The following is a 23,638-nucleotide window of genomic DNA, read 5'->3' as shown; positions in this document are numbered from 1 at the left end:
CAAAAAAAAAAAAAAAAAAAAGAAAGAAAGAAAGAAATGAAAGAAATGGGGGAGATGAGGTATGTAGGTGGCATAGATATGTAGGTGGATAGAGCACAGCTTTTGAATTCAGGTTGTTCCGAATGAGAATGCTGCTCTGTCACTTATACAGAGGAGGCCAGAGAGGGCAATTTTGTAATGTTCGCTCCCTCGGGCCTTCATTTCCTTATCTGTAAAATGGGCATAAAAGTGTTTGCTTCCTGGGATTGTTGTTTAGAGTGCAATGATTTGTGGATGTATACTATCCAGCTCCTCAAATGTTTGTTCTGTAGAGAACGAGGGTGTATGCTTGAGTGGTCTCTGAGAGGCCACGGTGGGCAGCAAATGGGAAGGAGCTGCAAAGGTGTCTTGTAGCTTGGGAGCCTGGTGAATATTTGGATCCCTAGGGACTCAGAGAGAAAGGTGCTGCGGGGAGAAAGGTCCTCAGGTGAGTTTGGGGTCCAGCATGTTATAGTTCACAGACCCTCTTTCACAGTCCCACTACTCTTTTTACAGTTGCCAGGGGGATCTGTTTCTTTTAAACAGTGTCACTACCCAGCTGAAACCCTCAAGTCCTATGGGGACTGACCTGACCTGGCTCCTGCCCTACTCTGATCTCATCTCTTGCCATTTTCTCCCTTGCTGAGCATACTCCAGCCACACTGGCCTCCCCTCTGTTCCTGCAAACCTGCCTCAAGGCCTTTGCACCTGCCATTGCCTGTCTCGAAGGCTCTGCCCTGAGTACCAGCCCTGGCTGGCTCCTCATTATTCAAGTCTCAGTTCCAATGTCCTTTGCTTAGAGGGGGTTTCCTTGACCACTTGTCTAAAGGCATCCCCTTCCTGTTACAGCTCCTCAGTCTTCACTACCTAAAATTATATTGTTAGTTTACCTCATTCGTGTATTCATCAAATTTTTATTGAACTCAGCATGTGCCAGGCACTGATTTAGGCACTGAGATAAACTGGTGAACAAGATAAAGTTTTCTTCCATTAACTGTATCCTCTAGTACTAGCTTAATAAGTATTTGCTGATCAAATGAATGGATATAGCAATCTTATAAAGAGGAGTTATTGGCCTTGTTTTCGTATGAGGTCATGACTTGTGTGTGATGGAGCTGGATTTGAACCTGACTTGACTTCCCTCCCAGTACCTCTCCCCTCCTCCACCCCCCTGCATTTACTTACTGCTGTCACCTCTGGGCCCATTGACTAATTCTGTTCTCCCTGCCTGGTGATCCAGCACAGAATCACTAAGTCACAGAGCAGGGCCAAGGGGAAGAATCCTGGGCTGGGGAGCAGGAGGTCTGCGTTGAAGACCTGCCTGTGCTGTGTGACCTGGGAGAGTTCACTATGCTGCTCTGGGCTTCTGATATCACATTGCCAAAGGAAGAAAGTCCTTTGGAAAGTGTGGGGCTGAAAATACGAGTACATATGAAGGGTTGTTACCACCATCTCCCTGACTTCCCAGTGCTGTGTCCTGGGCCAGCTCCTAGAGCCAGGGGTCTCTAGTCTGGTGGCCCTCCACCTACCATCTGGCAGTTGGGACCCCTGGCTTAGCTCTGGCTCCTGAGTATTTAGACAGGACTTGGAGACAGGGTTAGTGATCCGCCGCTGGAATTGAGTATCTTCAGTCCTCCTAGTCATATATCCACGAGCGCACAGCACCCGCAGACTCTGTGCCTCAGTTTCCCTCTAGTGCACCTGCATCCCACGTGAGAGGCGGGTCGGCAGATGGGCGGGATCAGTGGTGAAGATGGGAGGAGGACCCGGCGAGCAGCCCCTCCCCCTCCTCTGCCTGGAGCTGGCAGCTCTGCAGTGGGGCGGGAGGGCCGGCTGGCATCCCCTCAGTGCTGGGTTACAGTGAAGGCTCTGCCCGGCACTCAGGAGAGGTTGCGATAGCAGACGGTCCCGAGTGGAGCCCGCAGTCATGGTGGTGTTCCTGGGCCGCCACCTCCCAGCTCTCCTTGGGCTCTTTAAGAAGAAGGGTAAGTGGATGTGGCTGGGGGGGAGGGGAGGGCTCCCTGACACCTCCCTTTGCCAGACTCTATGTAGAATGGGAGATCAAGGGCGGGAAAGAGTAATGGTGTGGGGGATGGGAGCTAGTAATGAGGCCAGAATCTCCTGTCCGCGCAGTGCCTTTGTCCAGCTGCCTTGCGGCTGCCTTTGTCTGGGCCCTGCTTGTGCTTGGGAGGATGGGTCCAGGTGTCTGTGACCTTGAAGGCTGCAGCTTCGCCGCGATGTTACTGGGTACAACCCAATACCCCAGTTCAGAGAGAGAGGGCAGCCCCCTCCCCGGTCATCCCAGTGTGGGGGAGGATGGGATGTGGGTAGCAGAGAAGAGAGGAAAGTAGTACCACTGGAAGTTGGAGAGCTTGGTGGGTAAAATTATGTTTAGAGGCCTGGGGTGGAGAAGTTTTGGAGAGGCCTGTGCCCACTTCCTTCTCCTAGAAACTGGGTTTTCAGGCCTGGATTAAGACATGGGAGTCAGAATTTATTGGACTTTGTGGGGCCAGGGATCCCCTCTGGAAACCCAGAGTTTAGTCCTGGCTCTGTCTAACTCTCATTTGCTGGGTGACCTTTAGGTAAGGGCTTTCCCCTTTGAGCCTGTTTCACCATTTGTAAAGTCAGGGGATTGGGGGACCTCCTAACACTGACCTTGTGGGATTCCTGCGGGGTCCCTAGGGCACGAGTTCTGGCTGAAGACTGGGCTGAGGAAGGAGGAAAGGCAGGTGTCTGAACCAGAGACCCTGTTCCTGGGGCGTGGCCCTTTAAAGGGCTTGTTTTGTTCCTGCCCCTCTGCAAGGTGCTGCCAAGGTCACATGACCCTCCTAGCTCTTTTGCTTATCTTGTGGGTTTCATTTAAAAAGGGGGCTGGGACTGCAAAGTGCTGACACAGCCCCCAATCCCCAGGATTAGATGGCCATCCCCTCCATGGGCAGGGTTTGTAACAGGATCCTTTGTAATGGATCCCTGGCTCCTGTGCTCCAGGGGCCAGGGCCAGTGCCAGGGCCTCCAGGAAAGGGGGGATACCTGGGACTGTTCCCTCAGGAGAGGCAGGAGCTGTCTTGGCTGGGGTGGAGGGGCCTGGGTCCCTCTTCTCCTCTCCCCTGTTCATCTGTCTACTAAGGGGCAGCCGCATGGGTGAGTAGGGGACCCAAGAGGTTATATCCTTGGTTTGTCCCCCGCCCTGGATTTTCTGGGAATCTGGTTATGACCACTGTCAGCTCCCACTCCTTCTTAGCTTCCCATGGTATCTTCTTCCTGGACCTGGGCCAAGGGGTTGTATGAAAAGGGTGGTTTGTTTTCCTGTAAAGTGGGGTTGGAGGTCTGAAGATAAGAGAAATGTATTTGCTATGAGCTCTGTGTGTACTGGGGGTGTCTGGTGTGGGGCCCTGAGTGACATATGGTTACACAGTTGTGTGTATACTTGGGTATTGTTTGTTTACAGAATGGGTACTATGGGTGTTATGTGTATACATGTATGTGGGTACATACATGTGTTTATACTTGAGTGTGTGAGTGTTGTGTGCATATAGTGGGCTTTGTGTGCCCCGTGTGTTGTGCCTTGTATGGGACCTTTTGTGTGCTGTGGGTACTCAGATACAGTGCACGTACACTTGGGTATAGTTGTGTATGTACATGGGGGCTGTGTGTATTGAGTGGATACCCCAGGACTGTGGGTTGTGTGTCCAGATTGGGTGAAGTGTACATTGCATTTGTGTGTAGGGGTCATGTGCAGTCTGGGGACAATGGGTGCCCTTGTTGTGGTGCCCGTGCATCTCCAGGGCCCTGATGCCTTTGGGCCTCACTTATCTTCCTCCTCCATCTCACTAGGCTCTGCCAAGGCTGAGAACGACAAACGTCTAAGCATAGGGCCCGGCCATGGGCCAGGGTCTGTAGCAGATGAACCCCAGGATAATGTCTTCTTCCCCACCGGACGACCGCCTCACCTGGAAGAGCTGCACACACAGGCCCAGGAAGGGCTCCGCTCTCTACAGCACCAAGGTAACCTCCTCCTCCCCTCTCTTCTCCTCTCCTCCAGTGCAGTTCTCTCAGCTCCTGAGGTCAGGGGCCTAGATCAACATACCCTTTTGGTGTTTTCCAGAAAAACAGAAACTGAACAAGGGTGGCTGGGACCATGGAGACACCCAGAGCATCCAGGTAAGCCCTGCCTCCCAGCTCAGTCCTGACTCTCTACTCTTCCCTCCCTGCTTGACCTCTGGCCAGTGTGTCTTTGAACCTTTCTGGGTCTCAGTTTCCTTCTGTGTCACAAAGGGCTACAGTGAATGACCCTTGAGTGCTAGTCCAGGGTTGCTCCATGCTAGGTGATTCTGGGGGGAATCTGAGTCCACAGTTCCCAGTGGGGAGCCCCGAGTAGGCAGCCCCACCCAGGCCAGGTCCTGATCTCCTTCTTCCCCCACTAGTCCTCCCGCATGGGACCAGATGAAGACACCATCTCCTTCTGCAGCCAGACCACATCCTACACGGCTGAGAGCTCCACGGCGGAGGACGCGCTCTCCATCCGCTCAGAGATGATCCAGCGCAAAGGTGTCTGCTTGCCAGCCAGTATTTGTGGGCAGGGGAGAGGTCCCGGCACCTGCAGCTCCCACTTTTCCTCTAAATCTAGTGTTTCCCCAGGCTCTGTAATTCAGCAAATTCAGGAAACACAGTTCCCTGTGTCCTCTTGGAGATTCATGATGCACATTAACTGTAAATCTAAAGCAGAGCAGTTAGGAGTTGGGAAACCTGGGTTTGAGGCTTGGTGTTGCTACTTATGAGCTGTGTGACCTTGGGCAAACCCTCTCTGTGCTTCTGTTTGATGTTCTGTAAAAATAAGGATAATAAGAGTACTTACCTTATCAGAATGAATGCCAAATGTGTAGCATGCTAACACATAATAATAATACGTTCACTAAATAATAATATGTTCAGTAAATGGAAATTATCATTGTTGACTTAGTAGCCTTCCAGAAGTCTTACAGAAAAGCAGCCCGTAGCTTTGTTTAACCTAGCTTTGCCCACAAGTACTTGACTGCCGAAATTGCTTTTCACAGAGGTCTTGTTAATATTCTACAAAAGTAGTGCTCTGCAGAATATGCCCCGAGTCCTTCTGCTCTAACGGGTTTTCTCCCCTGGACTGGCCCCCAGGCTCCACCTTCCGACCCCATGACTCATTTCCCAAATCATCTGGAAAGTCAGGGCGGAGGAGGCGGGAGCGGCGGAGTACGGTGTTGGGACTGCCACAGCATGTGCAGAAGGAACTCGGTGAGCCCTGGAGTAGCAGGTAGTGGTGGTGGTGGGGAGCCCTGGCCAAGCCCTCTCTGCTGACCTTCACCTCCCCTCTGTCTGTTCCAGGCCTGCGGAATGAGCGTGTGGCACCAGGTACTCCTCGGCCCCCTGGTCCACACGATGCTGTACACATCCCAACAGTGGACGGCCACCCGGCAGGCCTGGCCTCAGGGACAGGGGCCCGGGTGTCCCTGCAGGCACTGGAGGCGGAGGCAGAGGCTGGTGCTGAGACAGAGGCCATGCTGCAGCGCCACATTGACCGTGTCTACCGGGATGACACCCTCGTTGGCCGGTCCACAGGGGTCCGGCCCCCGCCATTGACCCGGCCCATGTCCCTCGCAGTGCCTGGACTGACAGGAGGGGCAGGGCCTCCAGAGCCCCTGAGCCCAGCCATGTCCATCTCACCCCAGGCCACCTACTTGTCGAAGCTGATCCCACATGCTGTGCTGCCACCCACAGTGGATGTGGTGGCCCTGGGCCGCAGCAGCCTGCGCACACTGAGCCGCGGCAGCCTGCTCTCGGCTAGCCCAGCCTCCGTCCACTCCATGGGCCGCTTCTCCTCAGCCTCAAGCCCACGGCCCCGCAGCCGCCACGCTTCCTCCTCCAGTGACACATGGAGCCACTCTCAGTCCTCTGAGACCATCGTGTCTGATGGTTCCACAATCTCCTCTAAGGGTGGTTCTGAGGGCCGGCCAGAGAGCTCTGTGGCTAGCAATAGTGTGGCACCCCCTCCCCAGGGGGGCAGTGGACGGGGCTCCCCCAGTGGGGGCAGCACTGCCGAGGCCTCAGACACAGTCAGCATTCGGAGCAGCGGGCAGTTGTCTGGCCGGAGTGTGTCTCTACGTAAGCTGAAGCGACCCCCCCCACCTCCCCGCCGGACCTACTCCCTCCATCAGCGAGGCTCAGTGGCACCTGATGGGCCCTTAGGGCTGCCGCCCAAGCCTGAGCGGAAGCAGCAGCCACAGCTGCCACGACCACCCACCACTGGTGGGTCAGAAGGGGTGGGGACAGCACCCTGCCCACCCAACTCAGCAGGCAGTTGGGTGGCTGGCTTGTCTCCAGGTGGCTCCCGGCGCCCCCCACGCTCCCCAGAACGGACGCTTTCACCCTCCAGTGGATACTCGAGCCAAAGTGGTACCCCTACCCTCCCTCCCAAGGGTCTGGCACGTGCCCCTGCTTCCCCAGGCAAGGCCCAGCCCCCTAAGCCAGGGCGTGTCACTTCCCTTCGATCTCCAGGGCCCTCTGTCTCCTCTTCCCTCACGTCTCTGTGTTCCTCCTCCTCTGACCCTGCACCCTCAGACCGCTCTGCTCCACAGATGTCAACCCCCCTGGGTGACAGGTTTGTCATACCTCCTCATCCCAAGGTGCCTGCACCCTTCTCTCCACCTCCCTCCAAGCCTAGGAGCCCTAACCCAGCTGCCCCTGCTCTGTTTGTCCCTGCTCTGATTCCTGAGCCTGTCTCTACCACTGATGCCAGTCCTGTATCCCCTCCTACTCCCCAGACATCCCTGACCCCATCACAGGAGTCTCCTGTTGTCTGCAAAGACCAGTCACCCCCACCATCCCCACCCCCATCTTATCATCCACCCCCACCACCCACTAAGAAGCCAGAGGTAGTTGTGGAGGCCCCATCTGCTGCAGAGACTGCTGAAGAGCCCCTCCAAGATCCCAACTGGCCCCCACCCCCGCCTCCTGCACCCGAGGAGCAGGACCTGTCCATGGCTGACTTCCCCCCACCTGAGGAGGCCTTTTTCTCTGTGGCTGGCCCTGAGCCTGCAGGCCCTTCAGGCCCCCTGGAGCCTGTTAGCTCCCTGGCTGCTTTGCCCTCCTCTGCTACTGTTTCTGCCCAGAGCCAGTCCCCTGGTCCCACAGACCCTCCTCCAGCCCCACCAGCCCCACCTCTTGCTAGTTTTGTCCCAGGGCCCCTTGCCAAACTCCCTCGGAAGGAATCTGTGGACCACAGGAAGAGCAGCGGGGGTCCCAGGGAGGATTCTGGTGCGCCCCTGGTCACACCCTCCCTCCTGCAGATGGTGCGGCTGCGCTCGGTGGGCACTCCCACAGGGGCTCTGACCCTGGCATCGGGACCATCAGCCCCCCAGAAGCCACTTCGAAGGGCCCTGTCAGGGCGGGCCAGCCCAGTGCCTGCCCTCTCCTCAGGGCTCCATGCTGCTGTCCGACTCAAGGCCTCCAGCCTGGCTGCTGGCGAGGGCCTCAGAAGTGCCCAGCCCAATGGACCGCCTGAGGCAGAGCCACGGTCTCCCCAGTCCCCTGCCTCTACAGCAAGCTTCATCTTCTCCAAGGGCACTAAGAAGCTGCAGTTTGAGCGGCCCATGTCCCCTGAGATCCAGGCCGACCTCCAGCGGAATTTGGTGGCTGAACTTCGGAGCATCTCAGAGCAACGGCCAACCCAGGCCCCCAAAAAGCCATCTAAGGCACCCCCACCTGTGGCCCGCAAGCCCTCTGTGGGCGTCCCCCCACCTGCCTCCCCCAGCTTTCCTCGGGCTGAGCCCCTTACTGCTCCTCCCACCAATGGCCTCCCTCATGCTGAGGACAGGACTAAGGGGGAGCTGGCGGAGAATGGAGGTGTGCAGCTGGTGGGCCCAGAGAAGATGGGCCCCTCAGGCTCAGGTATAGTAGGCAGCAGTGGGGTGTGGGTTCCCTCACTGATAATGGGAAATATCACTTTAGGTATCTAAAGTGCCACTATTAGGGATCTGCTCTTGGCTCCTTAAGACTTTTTCTGGTCTTAGGGTGCCAGGAGAGGTGAAATGTCATCCTTGATAAGCTACAGTGAAAGCTTGGGGGGGTGGGGAGAGAGGGGCTTTGGTGTCAGACCTACTGAGTTTGATTTCCAACTTTGCCACTTTATCTGTCCTAGCCACATTGTAAAGTGTGGGGCAATGATACCTACATTACAGTGTCAAGAGATAGCATTTGTAAAGGGTCCAGCCCAGTGCTGTTGGCATGGTCAGTTGAGGAGATAGGAAGAGGTTGGGTGAGGATGTGTGAGGTGTGGCTCTTAGTGCCAGAAACAAACCTGGAGGCTCCCTGGTGAGTGTCCCTTTTTCCTTACAGACCCACAGAAAGAGCTGGTCTGACCACCAGGCACCTCACTGGCACTGCTGACCCATCCCAGGAATACAATCTCTCAGGGACCTGAGCAGCTCCAAGGACGAGAGGATACGGCAGACACAACCTAATAGAGGAGAGGACGCCTGCAGCCTTAACCTCCACTGCCTTCGACGTTTATGCAAGCCTGGCGTTGCTCCTGTCCTCCGAGTCATCAGCTCTCATGCCTTTTCCCGAATGATTCACCTCTGGCAGCTGCCGCTTCAGTCTTGGCCTTAGCCTCATCTCGAAGGAGGTAGCTGGTGAGAGAGGGTGGCTGCGCCCCCTGCTGGCCCTAAGGCCGCAGAGTTGGGAGCAGAACGCCTCACTTGAGTTTGTTTTGTTTCATTTTCTTCATGTCCAAATCGTGCACATACTGTAGTGCAGAATCAAAGCACTTTTGAAAAGTAGCTGCACATCCATCCTCCAGGGCCCATCAAACCACATTCCAAGGGCCTGTTTACATGGCAGCAGCATCAAGCCCTGGTGGCCAGCCCAAAGATGGGACCAGTCTGTCCCCTCCTCCTTCAACCCAGTTTGCTCCTTAGTTCTTGGAGGTGGGCAAATCATTGCATTCCCCCAGGCTTCTCCAGCCTGGGGCAGGGGTGGGGCTGTGGAATTCCAAAGCACAAAAGGTGCAGTGGGGGCTAGCCTTCCTGTGCCTCAACTCAACAACCACCCTCCTGCCTTCCAGCTCTTCCAGGTGCTCCATGCAGGGCACAGGAAGTAGGAGACTGCCAGGACCCAAATGGGTCGGGGGAGGACAACCAGAGCGGGGTCTGCAGGCTCTCTGTCCTCACAAAGCGGAAGAACAGAGTAAGGAGTCATCTCAGTGGGCACTTGGCAGCGCCAAGCATCTGCCTCTTGTTTGTTTGATCGGGTTGGGCAGGTGGGCAGGACATTTCAGGGCAGGAGCCCCTGGACTGTGTCCCTTTCAGCTTGGCAGGAAGTAGTGAGAAGGTGGGTGGAGGGAAGGGTCTGGCAGGGGGAGAGCTTATTCGGGCAGTGGGCCCAGACCTGGCCCTAGGGACTTCATTCTCTGAACTTTCTTTACTCTTTTTGGTGCATGTCTTTTCTGCAGCTGCCTTTCAGCACAGGTGGTTCACTGGGGGGAGCTGATGCTGAGTGACGAGCATGGGAAACCAAAGGTGCATTTCACTCGACTCTTCCCTAGTCAATGAGGGGCACCCAGTGCTCCTAGGGAGCAGGCTGGGTGGCTGCCCCCTAGGTCACAGCCTCTGCTACTGATCTCCAGGAATTTTAATGACCTTTTTATTTTCAGCCTGTGCCACCTGTCTAGGTAAGCTGGCTTCCCCATTGGCCCCTGTCGTTCCACAGGGATGGCCCTAGTGCCTCCCTTCACAGCAGTGTGGCTGCCACCCAGGGCCACCCCTTCTTTCTTAATCCTCTTTCCTCAACAGTGACTTGGGCTTGAGCCTGGCAAGGAACCTCACTTTTAGTTCACCACCAAGGAGAGAGGATTGACACACTATTCCCCCCGCCCCCCAATATCTGAGAACATAAGGGATGTGGAGTGAGAGTCCATGTTCCTCTGGCCCTCTCTAGGGCTTCTTCAGTTTGTCACTACTGTCTTCTTCCTGTAGCTATAAACCAATGTTCTTCCCTTGCCCTATGGGTAATGGAGAGCTGCTGCTGGGCATATGTTGCACCTGCCTAGTGAGTTGGGGAAAGAGGACAATCAGTAAGCACCATTCTGCTCAGAGCTCCTGATCTACCCTGCCCCCCAGGATCCAGGACCCAGTCAAAGCTCTGTGAAACCAGGCCCTGGGAGCAGCACTGGAACTGGTGGAGGGAGCTACCTTCTGTCTCTTTCCCTCCCCTGTCCTCCAATGTTTCGAGCTCTTTATTCTCAGCTAGGGTCTTCTGAGCTCGTTTCCCCACTGGGTGGGACAGAGTACAAAGGAGAAGAGGATCTAGAAGAGTCAACCTTTGTCCTCTGGGGTAAATGAGCTTGACCTAGTGAAAATTGAGAGACCAAAAGCCTCTGATTTTTAATTTCCATATAAATGTTAGAGAAATATATATATATATTTCTTTAAATTTTTGAGTCTTTGATATGTCTATACAAACCTTCCCTCTGCCCTGATGCCTGAGTGAGACACATGAGAAAGCACTGTAAGTGTTTCATTTAAAGGTGTTAATTAAATGATTGAAACTTGGCTGTGGCTGCTGCTGCTTAATAGGGGAGGGACAGGGCAGTGGTCGGGGCCCACATTTAGAAGGGAAAATGTTCTGCCTGCTGAGAGCATTAGACCCAAGAGTGGGCCTCTTCTGTATTGCCAAAGGGAAAGTCAAGGTGTCTGTCATCCATCCTATCCCCTGCACCCTCCATTACAGGGTCAAAAGTCCAAGATACAAGCAACTGCAGGCTGGGCGAGGGGCCCAGCAGCTGCTTCCCACTTGTGTTCTCTCCTGAGATGGTCCAGCTCACAGACAGGCTCCATCCAGACACCCTCGTTCAGACATTTTATTTGAATTTATGACAGTGATGGTTAGTGATTTGATTGAGATGCCTTATGGAGAAGTACACCACCCTCTCTGAAGAAAGAACACTGTGCCATCCATTCCACTCCTGATGCTAACAACATACAGCTGGTTTAGGGAGTGTCCCAACCTAGCTGGATCAAGAGAAATTCCAGGATCCCTGGGGTAGGCCCTGTGCCTCCACCCCCCACGCCAAGGCTCAGGGTAGGCAGACTTCGGGAAAGCTGCCAACTGCTTGGTAGAACACTAGGTTTTCTGTTTTCCTTTCTCCTTCCTTTTCAAATCCCACAATTTCCTGTTGGGGAGAAGCTTTAATTAGCCCAATCCAGGCACTAGATCCCAGCTACAGTCACAGCTGTTGGGTAACTCCAAGAGAACCTGGGAACCACTATTTTTCCAATTACAAGGATTGTGGCATAAACCTTTCCTATGAGTTATATTGAAACCAGATTTCTCAAGTCAGCTGCCAAGGGAAGAAAGCAGAGCTGGACTCCCTGCTCTGCTCAGCCCTCAGTACCGGGGGAGGGGGTTAGGCTCTCACCACAGCCAGATAGGATGATACCGGATTCTGGGGAGGGCGAGCTGCCCCTTAACAAGTTCTGTACCTGACAGACAGTCCCAAACCTGCTGCTTCAGTGTCCTGAGAGATGGGTAAATAGGTGATGGGTGGAGCAAATTGAGACAGCAGATGACCCAGGATGGTGGGAGAAGGGAGGAAGGTGTTGGGCTGGCTAGCTAATGTTCCCCCCTTTCAGCGATTTACAGGAAACATGCCCCAGCTTGGTCATGAAGTTGGTTTGCTTCCATTGTGCGATGCACTCCTCAGAAATTTTAAAGTCAGCCTGGATGAGACAGACAAAAAAAAGAGATTATAGTGATGATAGTGGGACTGTAAGTTAAGCTAGTAGTATAATCTGGCTCAGCTTTCCTAAGAGAGCAGTTAGTCAAAAGCTTTCATGTTCATGTCTTTTGACTCGGTTAAGTTCATTTTAGAGATTCAGTTTAAGAAAATAATCATGAACAAGTTCAAAGACCTACGGACCAAGACATCTGTCACAGCATTTTTTTTTCATAGTACAGTAGTCTTGGTCTTTTTTTTTTTTACACCCATTATGCCATGACTTCATAGGGAGTAGGTTCCAACAGCTCAGCTCCTTGCCATTGCTTCTCAGAAAGTTTGCTTCTCCGGGTGGAGCAGGCTGCCGCTTCAACTGAACCCAGGTTCCTTTCTCTTTTGCTTCCTTTTTCTGATCACTTTCCTTCATGCGTTTCATGAAGCTGTCTTGGCTCTTAGAGTGCTTCATATGCTCATTATGCACATGAATTCTCTTGGCAAGAATCTTGCCCTTAGCTTGTTTGTTTACAACAATGCTGACAGCGTGCTGGGTAACATTGCAGACTCTTCCAGTTTTGTCATGGTAACATTTGTGGGGAATTCCTTTTTGAACAGTACTCATTCCCTTGATCTCCAATATCACCTTTTTTTTTTTTTCCTTTTTGTCTTTTTTCGTGACCGGCAACGGATCGCAACCCTCAGTGTCACGCCCGTACCGGACCAGGACCGGTAACGGGATCGCAACCCTCGGTGTTGCCCCCGCACCTCGCTCAGCCAGTAAGCGGCCGGTCTGTATGTGGGATCCGAACCCTCGGTGGGAGCGCTGCCGCGCTTCCCAAGCAGTGCACTGTAGCAGTGCGCCACCGGGCCGGCCCCGCAATATCACCTTTCTTGTAGATTCACGTGTGTGGCCAAAGGAACAACTCCATGTTTTCTAAAAGGCCTAGAGAACATGTATCAGGTGCCTCTCTTTCCCTTTGTGTTCGCCTTTTTGGCAAATTACTGGAAGATGGTGGTTCCAGCTGAAAGGGCATCACAGCATTCTAATTGTGAAAAACTGAGAACAACCTCAACATCTAACAAGGTTTTAGTTAAATTATGATAGAATACTATAAAATGCAATCCCCTCAAGATTATGGGGAAAATCCTCAGGCATAAAGTTAAATTTAAAAAGCAGAATAATGGGGCCGGCCCGTGGCTCACTCGGGAGAGTGCGGTGCTGATAACACCAAGGCCCCGGGTTCGGATCCCATATAGGGATGGCCGGTTCGCTCACTGGGTAAGCGTGGTGCTGACAACACCAAGTCAAGGGTTAAGATCCCCTTACCGGTCATCTTTAAAAAAAAAAAAATAAAAATAAAAATAAAAAATAAAAAGCAGAATAATAATTTAAAAAAAGCCGAATAAACATTTAGTATGAATCAAACAGTAAATATTCCTCTGCATAGCAAAAGACCAGAAGGAAATAATCACTAATGATATTTTTTAGTACCTCTAGGTGGCAGGACTATGTATATTTTATTTTCTTCATTTCCTCCCTATATTTTAGACATTTTCTACAATCAAAATTTCTTTTATAACCAAAAAAAAGAAGTGATTCAGAAAGTCAGCCTAGAAAACTAGGAAAGGAGGGAATGGGCAAGGCCATTTGCCACATGCAGGAGGGTGGAGAGATGTAGAAACCACTGTAAATGCCCTCTAGAAGCACTTTGTCTAAATGAAGAAACAAAGTGTTAATTAGAAAAAGTCACACATGAGTGTCAATTCCATGAAGAGAGCCAATTTTTGCTGTTTTATCCATTGACGTAGCCCAAGTACTTAGGACAGTGACTGACATTTTATGGGCTTGGTATTTTTTTTTTTTTTTTTTTTTAAAGATGACCAGTAAGGGGATCTTAACCCTTGGCTTGGTGTTGTCAGCACCATGCTCACCCAGTGAGCAAACCGGCCATCCCTATATGGGATCCGAACCTGTGGCCTTGGTGTTATCAGCACCACACTCTCCTGAGTGAGCCACAGGCCGGCCCGGGCTTGGTATTTTGAGTGAATGAATGAATGAATGAACTCAGGGATCACTGGGACAGGCCATATGTGAGTCAATGTCCAGAGGGCGAAGACAGAATGAGGTACTGTAAGCTCAAGGTGGGAGGGTTTTGATCCTAGCTCTGACACTTCTGGTGACCTCGTGTGACCTTGGCAGGTATCCTGCCAGATAAAATGGGGATGATCTCCTCCTATCACAGACTGAAGATCAAACGAGGAAATGTCTGAAGTCCCTCACACACTGCCTTAAATAGCCTGTCAGTGCTTAGTATATGCGAGTTCCTTCAAAGACCCCCGTGCTCCTCAGGCACCTCATATTCAGAAAGGCCTGGAATGAAGGAAGAGAGGGGCTTAGATGCAGGAAATCCCAACTGGGAGGGGGCAGCTATGAATTCAGTAACAGAGCAGCCTGGGGACACGGTCTGGGCAGCCCAGGTAAGGGGAAACAACTGCAGCTTTTTACCTGCAACTTCTCAAAGACTTTCTTCTTGGGCCTGAGCTCCTCATCTGGTTGGCCTTTCTCATAGCCCTTCACAAATACTCGCTCACCAGGAGCAGAGCCTGCAGGAGGGTCCAGAGGTTCAACCTGGCGGCTTACCCCTTCTCTGGAAAGACACACAGGAAACAAGGAAAGGGTGAGGCTCTGGATGGTCCCCAGCAGCCATGGACGCTGAAGCAATCTGGGCCTTTACATGGGGGCCCTAATAGGACTTAGGGCATCCTCAGTGTCAAAGCCCCAGGAGATCCTCAGCTTTACTACATCTCTGGATATCACCAGGTTTAGATTAACCAGAGCTACACTGAAATCCTATGTTCAGAGAGATACCAAAATCTGAGTTTCCAGGGGAGGAAGTATGAAACAAAACAGCAAGGACTTCACAGCCAATCAGAACTGGGTTCAAATCCTGACTCCTCTTACTGAGACTTGGGCATGTACACACTGCTTTGAACCCTCCATTTCTATTTTAACAAAATCAACTGTAAGTAAAGTGTTTCATTCACAGAACTTGTACAATAACACCTTCACGCATCATCTTTTGGCATCAATGAGGAACAGGCAGGTGTTCTCAGGGCTTCCACCTGGCATGTGGAAGGGCATCATATGGGCCAATTCCCTGCTCTTCTTGGCCTCCCCAGGCCCTGTGGCCCACCCCACATCCTCACTCACATAGAAGCACACAGAAGCATGCCTTGGGACTCGACTCCTCGCATCTTCTGGGGTTTCATATTGCACAGCACCACCACCAGCCTGTCCTGCAGTTCCTGCCTGGGCACAAACTGCACCAGGCCGCTCACCACAGTCCGTGGTTCAGCTTCCCCCACGTCAATCTTCTCCACATACAGACTGTCTGCATCTGGATGCTGCCAGCAACAGATGTCAGGTGAGAGAGTATCAGTAGATCCGGGGCCTGGTGAACCCTCTTACTCCATAAAGGGGCATCCAGTCCTTACAGAGCACCCCGGAGCGACCCTTTAGAGCACCCTGGAAGGACCCTTTAGGGCTACCTCTCTTTTTCAGACAGCAGATGGGAGAAAGGGCCTTGAAGGTACAATCTACTCTTGACCAAGAGATCAGATTTGAGTAAAATGAACCCAATTCCTCATGTAAGAGGTGGAAGAATCTCTAATGGAGATTAAATGGTCTGCACTGTCTGAGTGGCTACCATTATGGTGCATGTGCTGTACCAGATTGGTCCTAGGTGGACTGGGACATGCGGAGGACAACTAATGGCCTTACCATCTGAAGCGGGAGCATCAGCAGCTATTGCAAGGTATTGGTGGTTGGGTCTCTATAGTGAAAAGCAAATCAATGGGGGCTGGGGGAAGAAAAGCCCAGAACAATGGTCCCAGCCCACTGGTTTCATAATCTTCTGTTTCTGGGAAAAAAGAAGTCCTCCTCCCTCCACCACTTTCTGAGGCCTGCAGCAGGTCCAGGTGGAGACCAAGTCTGTCCATCAGATCGGATTTAATCAGTCAACAAGTTCCCTCTAACTAACATCCGCTCCCCACTCTGAGATCCTGGCTGTGTTTGGTTGTCTAAGGTCCAGAGGCAGCAATTGCTATGGAAAGCTTGATGCCTGGAATTAGAAACCTGGGTTATGACTTGCAGTATGACCTCAGGAATGTTACTTCCCATCTGCAGGCCAGGTTTCCTCCAGATGGAAGTAGACAAACCCAACCCCTGCCTGCCTCTCTTGGACGTGGTGAAAAATGAGTACCTTCTCCACACTGATAATTTTCCCCACACGGATATCCAGCCGGGATGGGATGATCTCTGGTTCTGAATTCTTGATACCTTTGGCAATTGGCTCTGGGAACGAGAAGAACCCCATGGAGTCAGGACCCTCCTTCTCCATGGCAGATCAGCTGCTGATCCGACCAAACGAGGACACTGAGATTAGGCAGGATTTAGTGTAGAACTCCAGAATCTACACCCTGACTTACACCTCCTTTAAAACAGGGTTGGCAACCTTTCAGAAGTGACATACCAGATTTTCATCTATTCTCTCCCTCAGTTAATAGGCTGGAGGGGAGGGGACAGTAGTAGCTTTGCCACCTTTAGATGTTTCCATTCACACATTTCACACAGGATTTACTGAGTCTTTTTTGGGAGGGTCACACAGAGCTATAAATACCAATACATCAGCATCATGGATAGCGGATGGTTGACTAAGAGAGAGTAGGAAGCATATGGAAGGGAATTGTGAGGATCTAAAGATGAGCTTCTCTAGGAAGCTCTGCAGGATCTGCCTTAGTGGTTGTATAACAGACTATCACCCTATATACTGATTGGGTATAACAGGTCTAACTCAATTACTCTCCTAATGAAGAGGCAGACTTCATGAACACAGACTGGAAGGATCAAAGTACATGTCTTACACCAGCATCTCTCAGCAGTGTAGGTATAACAGGATGTAATCATTTCATGGTTTTGACCAAACCAAAATCAAAATGACTCAAGTTCCCTTCCAGGAGTCAATGGGATACGATATTCTTGCACTTCAGACCCCCTGGGTTCTTGGGCCCTCAATTTCAGACTTTCTGAAGCCCAGTGACAAGCTCTCTCTCCTGAGGTTGTCATCTCCCTCCCTGGCCCTTCTCCTTCCCAGTGGTCTTACTCTGCTTTGAGGGATCTGGATAAGCAGCACTGGTCAGTTTCTTCAGTGCAGGGGTATTAAACTTTTCCCGGATGGGATCCAGCAACTTGTTCAGGGAAACTTCAACAGAATTCTTTAGGTCTCCAGGGTGTACAACCTATAGAAGCAAACAAGACCTGGTGAGATGAGATCTGGTAAAGGGCACAGAATACCTGAATCTACCAAAAATGTGCAGATAAGATGCAGGGAGTGTTTTTCCCCCCAGCAGTCTTATTTGATCCTCATCACAATCTTGTGAGGCAGGGACAACAGAGAAGGGGAAATAGACTCAGAAAGGCTAGCTTAACAACAGCAACATTTTTTTTTTCTGATGCTATTTCTTCACCTGGGAATACTTAAATTTGGGGGGGTGGGGTGGGGGTGGGGTGCGGGGGTGGCTGGCTGGTACAGCCACCCCAATGTCTACACTATCAAGAGATCTGAACCCTTGACCTTAGTGTTATAAGGAGGCACACTAACCAACTGAGCTAAAATACTTAATTTTTAACAATACAAAAGCTTTAGGCCTGCTGCTGTCCAACACGGCAGCCACCAGCCTTGGGTGGGTATTTACATGTAAATGAAATTCAGTTCCTCAGTTACACAACCCCCACAATAGCCACATGAAGGCAGTGGCTTCTGCATCAGGCAATGCAGACAGAACACACCCATCACCACAGAAAGTACTGTCGTATGTTGCACCTGCAGACCTTTTCTCACAGGCATTTCATCTGGTCCTTCTTATTCCCACAAAGGGCTGTTTATGGGGAGTGGAGGAGTGGAATGTGGGGTCTGTGGCCTGCCTCAGATGGCAGAGAGAAGGGTTTCAGAACAACAGCCATAAAATATCCAAAAATGGGCCTTCAGACCTCAAAAGTTACTAAGTCTTTTCCTCTATTCAACACTCAATACCTTCATACACTGCCTCCAAGTGGTCCTCTGGCCTCTGCCTAGACACCTCCGGTGAAGGTGTATGCAAGGTCAAGAGAGCCCTGTCTATCACCAAACAAGTGAAGTCATTACAAAGTCCTTCCTGTTTGCTGAACCTAAACATGCCTTCTTGTGGACCCATCGACAGCCCTGAATCAGTCCTCTGGTGCCACAAGAAGAAACCTGACCCCTACCCCATGACAGTCCTTATATTTGAGGATGATTGAACACATAATTGCTTTCCAGCTAAGCATCTCCAGTTCTTTCAACTGTGCCTTGGTTTTGAGTCTGTTGCCTGTCAAGACATCCTTCCTTCCCCAACCAACATGCTCCAGGTTGTCAAATAAACCTCTTAAAATTCAAGTCCAGGGCTGAATGCACAACCCCAATGCACTCAGAACAATGGAGAACAGACTGGACCATCACCTCCCTGGCTCCAGACTCTACATTTCTGATAACTTAGCCCAAGATTTCATTAACATTTCTAACAACACCATCAAATTGCTGATCCAATCGGAATTCAGAGTCAATCCAAACCCCCCATTTCATTCCCTGTCTATACTATTATTATGTCTTCCCTTTGTGACCTGGCCTAGCACATCCTTCCCACGATGCCCCCCTCACCTTTTAGACTCTAGTCAGACTAAACCACTTGTGGGTCCTCATATACCAGGCTGTTTCATCTTACCATATCTTTGCACAATTTATTCCCTCACAGATTTCCTTATGAACTCCTATTCCTCATGCAAAACAGTGCTTGGATATTGTCCCCTCCACAAGCTTTTCCAGATTTTATTTCTGGACCATATATATATATATATATACACACACACATATCTTCATAGTGCAATAACACAGTAAATGACAAAATTACTGCCTCTCCCACTGGATTGAGCTTCATAAGGATTTAAGCCTCTTTGCAACACCAGTCCCTAGCATGGTGCTTAATACACAGGCATCTAGAAAACCTCTTGTTAAACTGCTGTTAAAATGAATAGTAGCCTCTATTCTGCCCTTTTATAGTTGTCTCTCTTTTTTGAACCTTGATTTTGCACCTGTCTCTGAAATATTTCATCTTGTTGGATTTGACCTTTATTCTGACCTGTCAAGTCCTTTGGATATACTGATAATGTACCAATATATTAGCTTTGTGCCATTTGCCCATCTCATCTGTGAACCACCTGAATGCTCATCTAAGCCGTTAGCAAAATATACAGCCTTTGAGCATCAAGACAGAGCCCTGTGGCACATAACTACAAACCTGGCCAGGCCAAGATGGAGAAGTTTGTCAGAACTCACTGGGGATAGTTTTCCTCTAGTATTACCTCATCAGCAAAGTCCTTTTCCAGGTCCAAGTAAGCTGTGTAGGTTTTGTTTCCACCCCATTTCTCATCTCGAAGGATCACGAACTCTGTAAGAAAAAGATCCATGCCAACAAACTCACAAATAATGGCAGTCAGCCTTCCTAGCCCAAATGCACACGTATTTGTAGTTTTTGCCATATATTTTGAACTTCATTATATGGCATTTAATTGTTCTTAAATTGGATGAGTGGCAATATTGTATATCCAGCTAGCATCCCAGTTCCTTCAGGGGAAAGATCATGGCTTATATTTCTTTTGTACTCCTCTAGTTCAACATGTCTGCCCCCACCCTCATTTCTAACACTCTTGCCTACTCCCAACACTCCCTGAGAACCTGGCCTAGTAATGAACACACGGTACAACTAACTGATATCACATGTAAAACTAACTGATATCCCAATCTCATCCAGATATTAATATATGAAAAATCAGAGCAGAGAATCAGGGCAGTCAGTTCCAATCACAACTGCAACCACAGCACTAGTTTTGCTCTTCCAGCCTAGCCTTTGAGAAGAAAACAGGGAGTGTCTTACCAGACTTGAGGGGAAAGAGGACATGCTTGATGAAGGACAGAACTCCATTGTTCTCCACATTTCCTGGCTCACAGAAGGCCTTCTTCAATTTTTTCTTCACATCCTCCTTTCGATCAAGGAGATCAATCTTGGACTCCTAGAAGCCATGAAGGGGAGGAGGACCTCTTGTGGTTGAAAATAAGAATATACTCACCTTATCTGTGTATTTAATATTTTTTTAAAAATAAAAATGCAAACATTAAACCTTAACAAAAGCAGAATTAATCACGGTGAAGAACCCCTCCCTTACAATATTGCCACCCAATAAATTAAATTATTGTAATTTTTCTGTGTTCTTCCCAGGCCTTGTCTATAGCACACAGAATTGCTATAAATTTGTAGTCAGAGAATACATGTCTATTCTGTTTTTTCACTTGAGACTATGTGTTATTTCTGAATGGTTACCTAGTCTTCTCTTATAATTTTTATGTGTATTATATTCCCAATTATTAGTGGCAACATAATTTAATAATTTCCAAACTGTTAGATTATATCCTAATTTTTACAACTTATATAGAAAGCTACATTGAACATCTTTGCAGAGATTTTTTGCCTTCACTAGGATCATTTCCTTAAGCTACCCAAAACTGCTAGGTTCAAAATTGTTTTCTTTTTTTTTTTTTGTGACCGGTAAGGGATTCGTAACCCTCGGCTTGGTGTCGTCCGCACCGCGCTCAGCCAGTGAGCGCACCGGCCATCCCTACATAGGATCCGAACCCGTGGCCTTAGCGCTCATAGGATCCGAACCCGTGGCATCCGAACCCGTGGCCTTAGCGCTCCCAGTGCCGCACTCTCCCGAGTGAGCCACAGGGTCGGCCCTCAAAATTGTTTTCTGAAAGGTATAGTAATTAACATTTTGGGGCTGGCCAGTTATCTTAGTTAGAGTGTGGTGCTGATACCAAGGTCCAGGGTTCAATCCCTGTACCGGCCAGCCACCAAAGAAAAAAACAATAAACAAACAAAAACATTGCCATCAGCAATGTATGAGAATACTTGTTTCACAGCATCACCAACACCAGGTATTATATATTATCTGCAGCCATTTTTCCTTTTTAGGTAATAGGCTTTGTTTCTTATTTTGGAGTAAGTTCATGGTCATTTGAGTCCAGTGGTTACCAAATTCTAGTCCACATATATGACTGTATTTGAATCACCTGAGGTCCTCTTTTTTTTTTTTTTTTGACAGCTGGCCTGTATGGGGATCTGAACCCTTGATTTTGGTGTTATAATACCATACTCTAATAAACCTAGCTTACTGGCCAGCCCTGAGTCCTTTTTTTTTTTAAAAGATGACCGGTAAGGGGATCTTAACCCTTGACTTGGTGTTGTCAGCACCACGCTCAGCCAGCGAGCCAACCGGCCATCCCTATATGGGATCCGAACCCATGGCCTTGGTGTTATCAGCACCGCACTCTCCCGAGTGAGCCACGGGCTGGCCCCCTGAGTCCTTTTAAAAAATATAAATTACTGGGCTCCATCCAAACCTAATGAATCAAAATATCTTGGGGTTAGGTCAGGCATTTGTATTTTTAAAAAGTTCTCCAAGTGATTCTGCTGCACAGTCATGTTTGGGAACTGCTGGTAGGCCTGATTTCCAGGGTTAAGATATGGCAAATGTCAACAAATAGGATGAGTGATATGATATTTTGTCAGAGGAATAACCAACACATGGAGCACTTTAATGTGACAGTAAAAGAAATAAGTATATTCCTCTAAAAATAATAAAGTATGCATGCATACTATGTTAACCAATCTCTGATGAAAGTTAGTGAAGTCAGACTTAAAGAACTAGATGAGTGCTCAAATGTGACTTAAATTAGAATCACCTGGTAGGATTTGAAAAAAAAAATACAGATTCCTGAGTTCTTTTCAGGACCACTTTATCAGAATCTCTAAGGACAGGGTTCAATCGACATTTTTTAATTTTTTATTTTTGGTGGCTGGCCAGTATAGGGATCCAAACCCTTGACCTCAGTGTTACAAACACCACACTCTTAATCAACTGAGCTAACTGGCCAGCTCCACTGATGCTGAATTTGATTACAGTTCTATGAATAAAGAAATTACTTTTGTTTGTGTTTTTCATCAGTAGCAGTAAAAACTGTTAACATTATAATTGGATCCCATTAGGATTGCTTCCGGGTCCCACAGTACTCAGGAACCACTGAATTAATTAGATTACTTAAGGTCCCTTAAGACTCAAATATTTGAGAATTCTACTTGTCTTCTACTGTCCTCTGAGTCCTCAATTGCCTCATCTCTTGCTGAAGATTTCTTTTTTATCTTTTTTTTTTAAAGATGACCGGTAAGGGGATCTTAACCCTTGACTTGGTGTTGTCAGCACCACGCTCTCCCAAGTGAGCTAACTGGCCATCCCTATATAGGGATCCGAACTGTTGGCCTTGGTGTTCTCAGCACCACACTCTCCCAAGTGAGCCACGGGCAGGCCCTCTTGCTGAAGATTTCTAAACTCAAGTCACAGCTGGCAACTTACCTCTTCTGAAGAGCTCATTTTGCTGCCAGTTAGTCCTGGGACCATAGGATTCATCAGATGAACCCGTTTTGAGTAGCCAAGTGCAGGGAGGTACTGAGAGATTAGAAAGCAACACACAAAAACAGACATTAGTATAAATTCCTCCTCAGCACCCCCAATCTCATCTAACTCAGGTAGCAACTCAATAGTTTGATATATTCCTTCTAATCTTTTTCTACGAATATAGATAGCTTTCAACAGTGATCATAATGTAAACGAAGTGTTTTTCCTTACTGCTTTTCTATTAGTATTACATTGTTAGGCTATTTGGCTTACCCTCCCACCATAAACAACTATAAAAGCTGGAAAAACATAAAACAACCATTTGCAGACTTTGGACAGCAACCAGTATAGGGCTATAAATCTTAAGAAAAGAGAAGCATACTGCCAGCTGCCAAAAACAAAAAACAGAGAGAGAGAAGGGAAGCAAAGCAGGGGACCCTATGTTCACCCTGGTTTTCTCCCTGAGTCTGTTTTTTCAAAGCAGGTGCTGAAAAAAAGACACCAAGCAGACAGAAACAGTCTAACTAAGCACAGAAGACAGAGGTTAGAGTTCAGGGCTGCCAGGAAGCTAGGATTTGGGATGGGTTGTAGAAAGAAGGACCCACCCCCCTCTCAAATATATGTCAGAATTCCCCATTGCTTTCTTGGCTGACTCATAGCTGTGCATGCACATAGGGAGACTCCAGGAAGCCTGGCAGAGAACAGGATGTGGGAAGATGGAGACCTGATCAGAGATTTCAGAGGCTGTACAGTACTGGGGAGACAAAGGTTAAAGTTTAGATCCAATCAAAGTAGACAGGGCTTTGTGAACACCTGAAATTTCAGATTGAGTCCCCAGAAAAGCCACACTGTAGGAATAGGACCACACCAAACGAATAAGGGCAAAACTGAAGCAGACCTATTCTAACAAAACTCAAAATCAATCCCTCACAGGATCAGGTAAGACATCAATAATTTAGCAATCTACAGAAAACAGCACTCTATAAACATAATCCAGACCCTCTACAACATAGCTACAATCTCTTTGGTACAATAAAAAAGCACAAGAAATGGGAAGCAGAAAAAAGTGACTGAGAGTCAAGAGAAAACAGTCAATGGAAGCAGATCCAGAAACAATCCAGAAACCAGAATAAGCAGAGCATGGTGTCAAAACAACTGATTTTCAGATCCCTGTACCAGCCAGCTGCCAAAAAACAAAACCAAAAAAACTGTGGTTGGTATATTAAAAGAAATAAAAGGAGGGGGGCCGGCCCGGTGGCGCACTGCTGTAGTGCGCCGCTTGGGAAGCGCGGTGGCGCTCC

General features: G+C 49.3%; 2 protein-coding genes across 3 annotated transcripts in view; one reads left to right on the top strand and one right to left on the bottom strand.

The window, feature by feature from the left end:
• Window positions 1-10,595, top strand: part of KIAA1522 (KIAA1522 ortholog) — an 18,856-nt gene extending 8,261 nt beyond the window's left edge. Inside the window, exons 2-7 of one of the 2 annotated variants that reach the window (XM_008581889.1) lie at window positions 3,853-4,023; window positions 4,124-4,179; window positions 4,443-4,566; window positions 5,167-5,283; window positions 5,374-7,935; window positions 8,383-10,595. In XM_008581889.1, coding sequence (XP_008580111.1) covers window positions 3,853-4,023; window positions 4,124-4,179; window positions 4,443-4,566; window positions 5,167-5,283; window positions 5,374-7,935; window positions 8,383-8,405 — 3,053 coding nt within the window. In that variant the 3' untranslated portion in view covers window positions 8,406-10,595. Of the gene's footprint in view, window positions 1-3,713; window positions 4,024-4,123; window positions 4,180-4,442; window positions 4,567-5,166; window positions 5,284-5,373; window positions 7,936-8,382 lie in introns of those variants that run through there. The other variant, XM_008581888.1, reaches the window with a different exon arrangement.
• Window positions 10,596-10,887: 292 nt separating this feature from the next.
• Window positions 10,888-23,638, bottom strand: part of YARS (tyrosyl-tRNA synthetase) — a 32,150-nt gene continuing 19,399 nt past the window's right edge. The window contains exons 6-13 of the mRNA XM_008581885.1: window positions 22,296-22,388; window positions 19,763-19,898; window positions 19,191-19,276; window positions 16,918-17,053; window positions 16,018-16,109; window positions 14,967-15,160; window positions 14,262-14,403; window positions 10,888-11,762 (exon numbers count right to left, since the gene is read on the bottom strand). Of these exons, the coding sequence (XP_008580107.1) occupies window positions 11,652-11,762; window positions 14,262-14,403; window positions 14,967-15,160; window positions 16,018-16,109; window positions 16,918-17,053; window positions 19,191-19,276; window positions 19,763-19,898; window positions 22,296-22,388 (990 nt within the window). The 3' untranslated portion in view covers window positions 10,888-11,651. The remainder of the gene's footprint in view (window positions 11,763-14,261; window positions 14,404-14,966; window positions 15,161-16,017; window positions 16,110-16,917; window positions 17,054-19,190; window positions 19,277-19,762; window positions 19,899-22,295; window positions 22,389-23,638) is intronic.

Source organism: Galeopterus variegatus, unplaced genomic scaffold (assembly GCF_000696425.1).
Source record: "Galeopterus variegatus unplaced genomic scaffold, G_variegatus-3.0.2 Scaffold2485, whole genome shotgun sequence".
Classification (NCBI taxonomy): Eukaryota; Metazoa; Chordata; class Mammalia; order Dermoptera; family Cynocephalidae; genus Galeopterus; species Galeopterus variegatus.
This window is presented reverse-complemented; position numbering and strand designations above follow the sequence as displayed.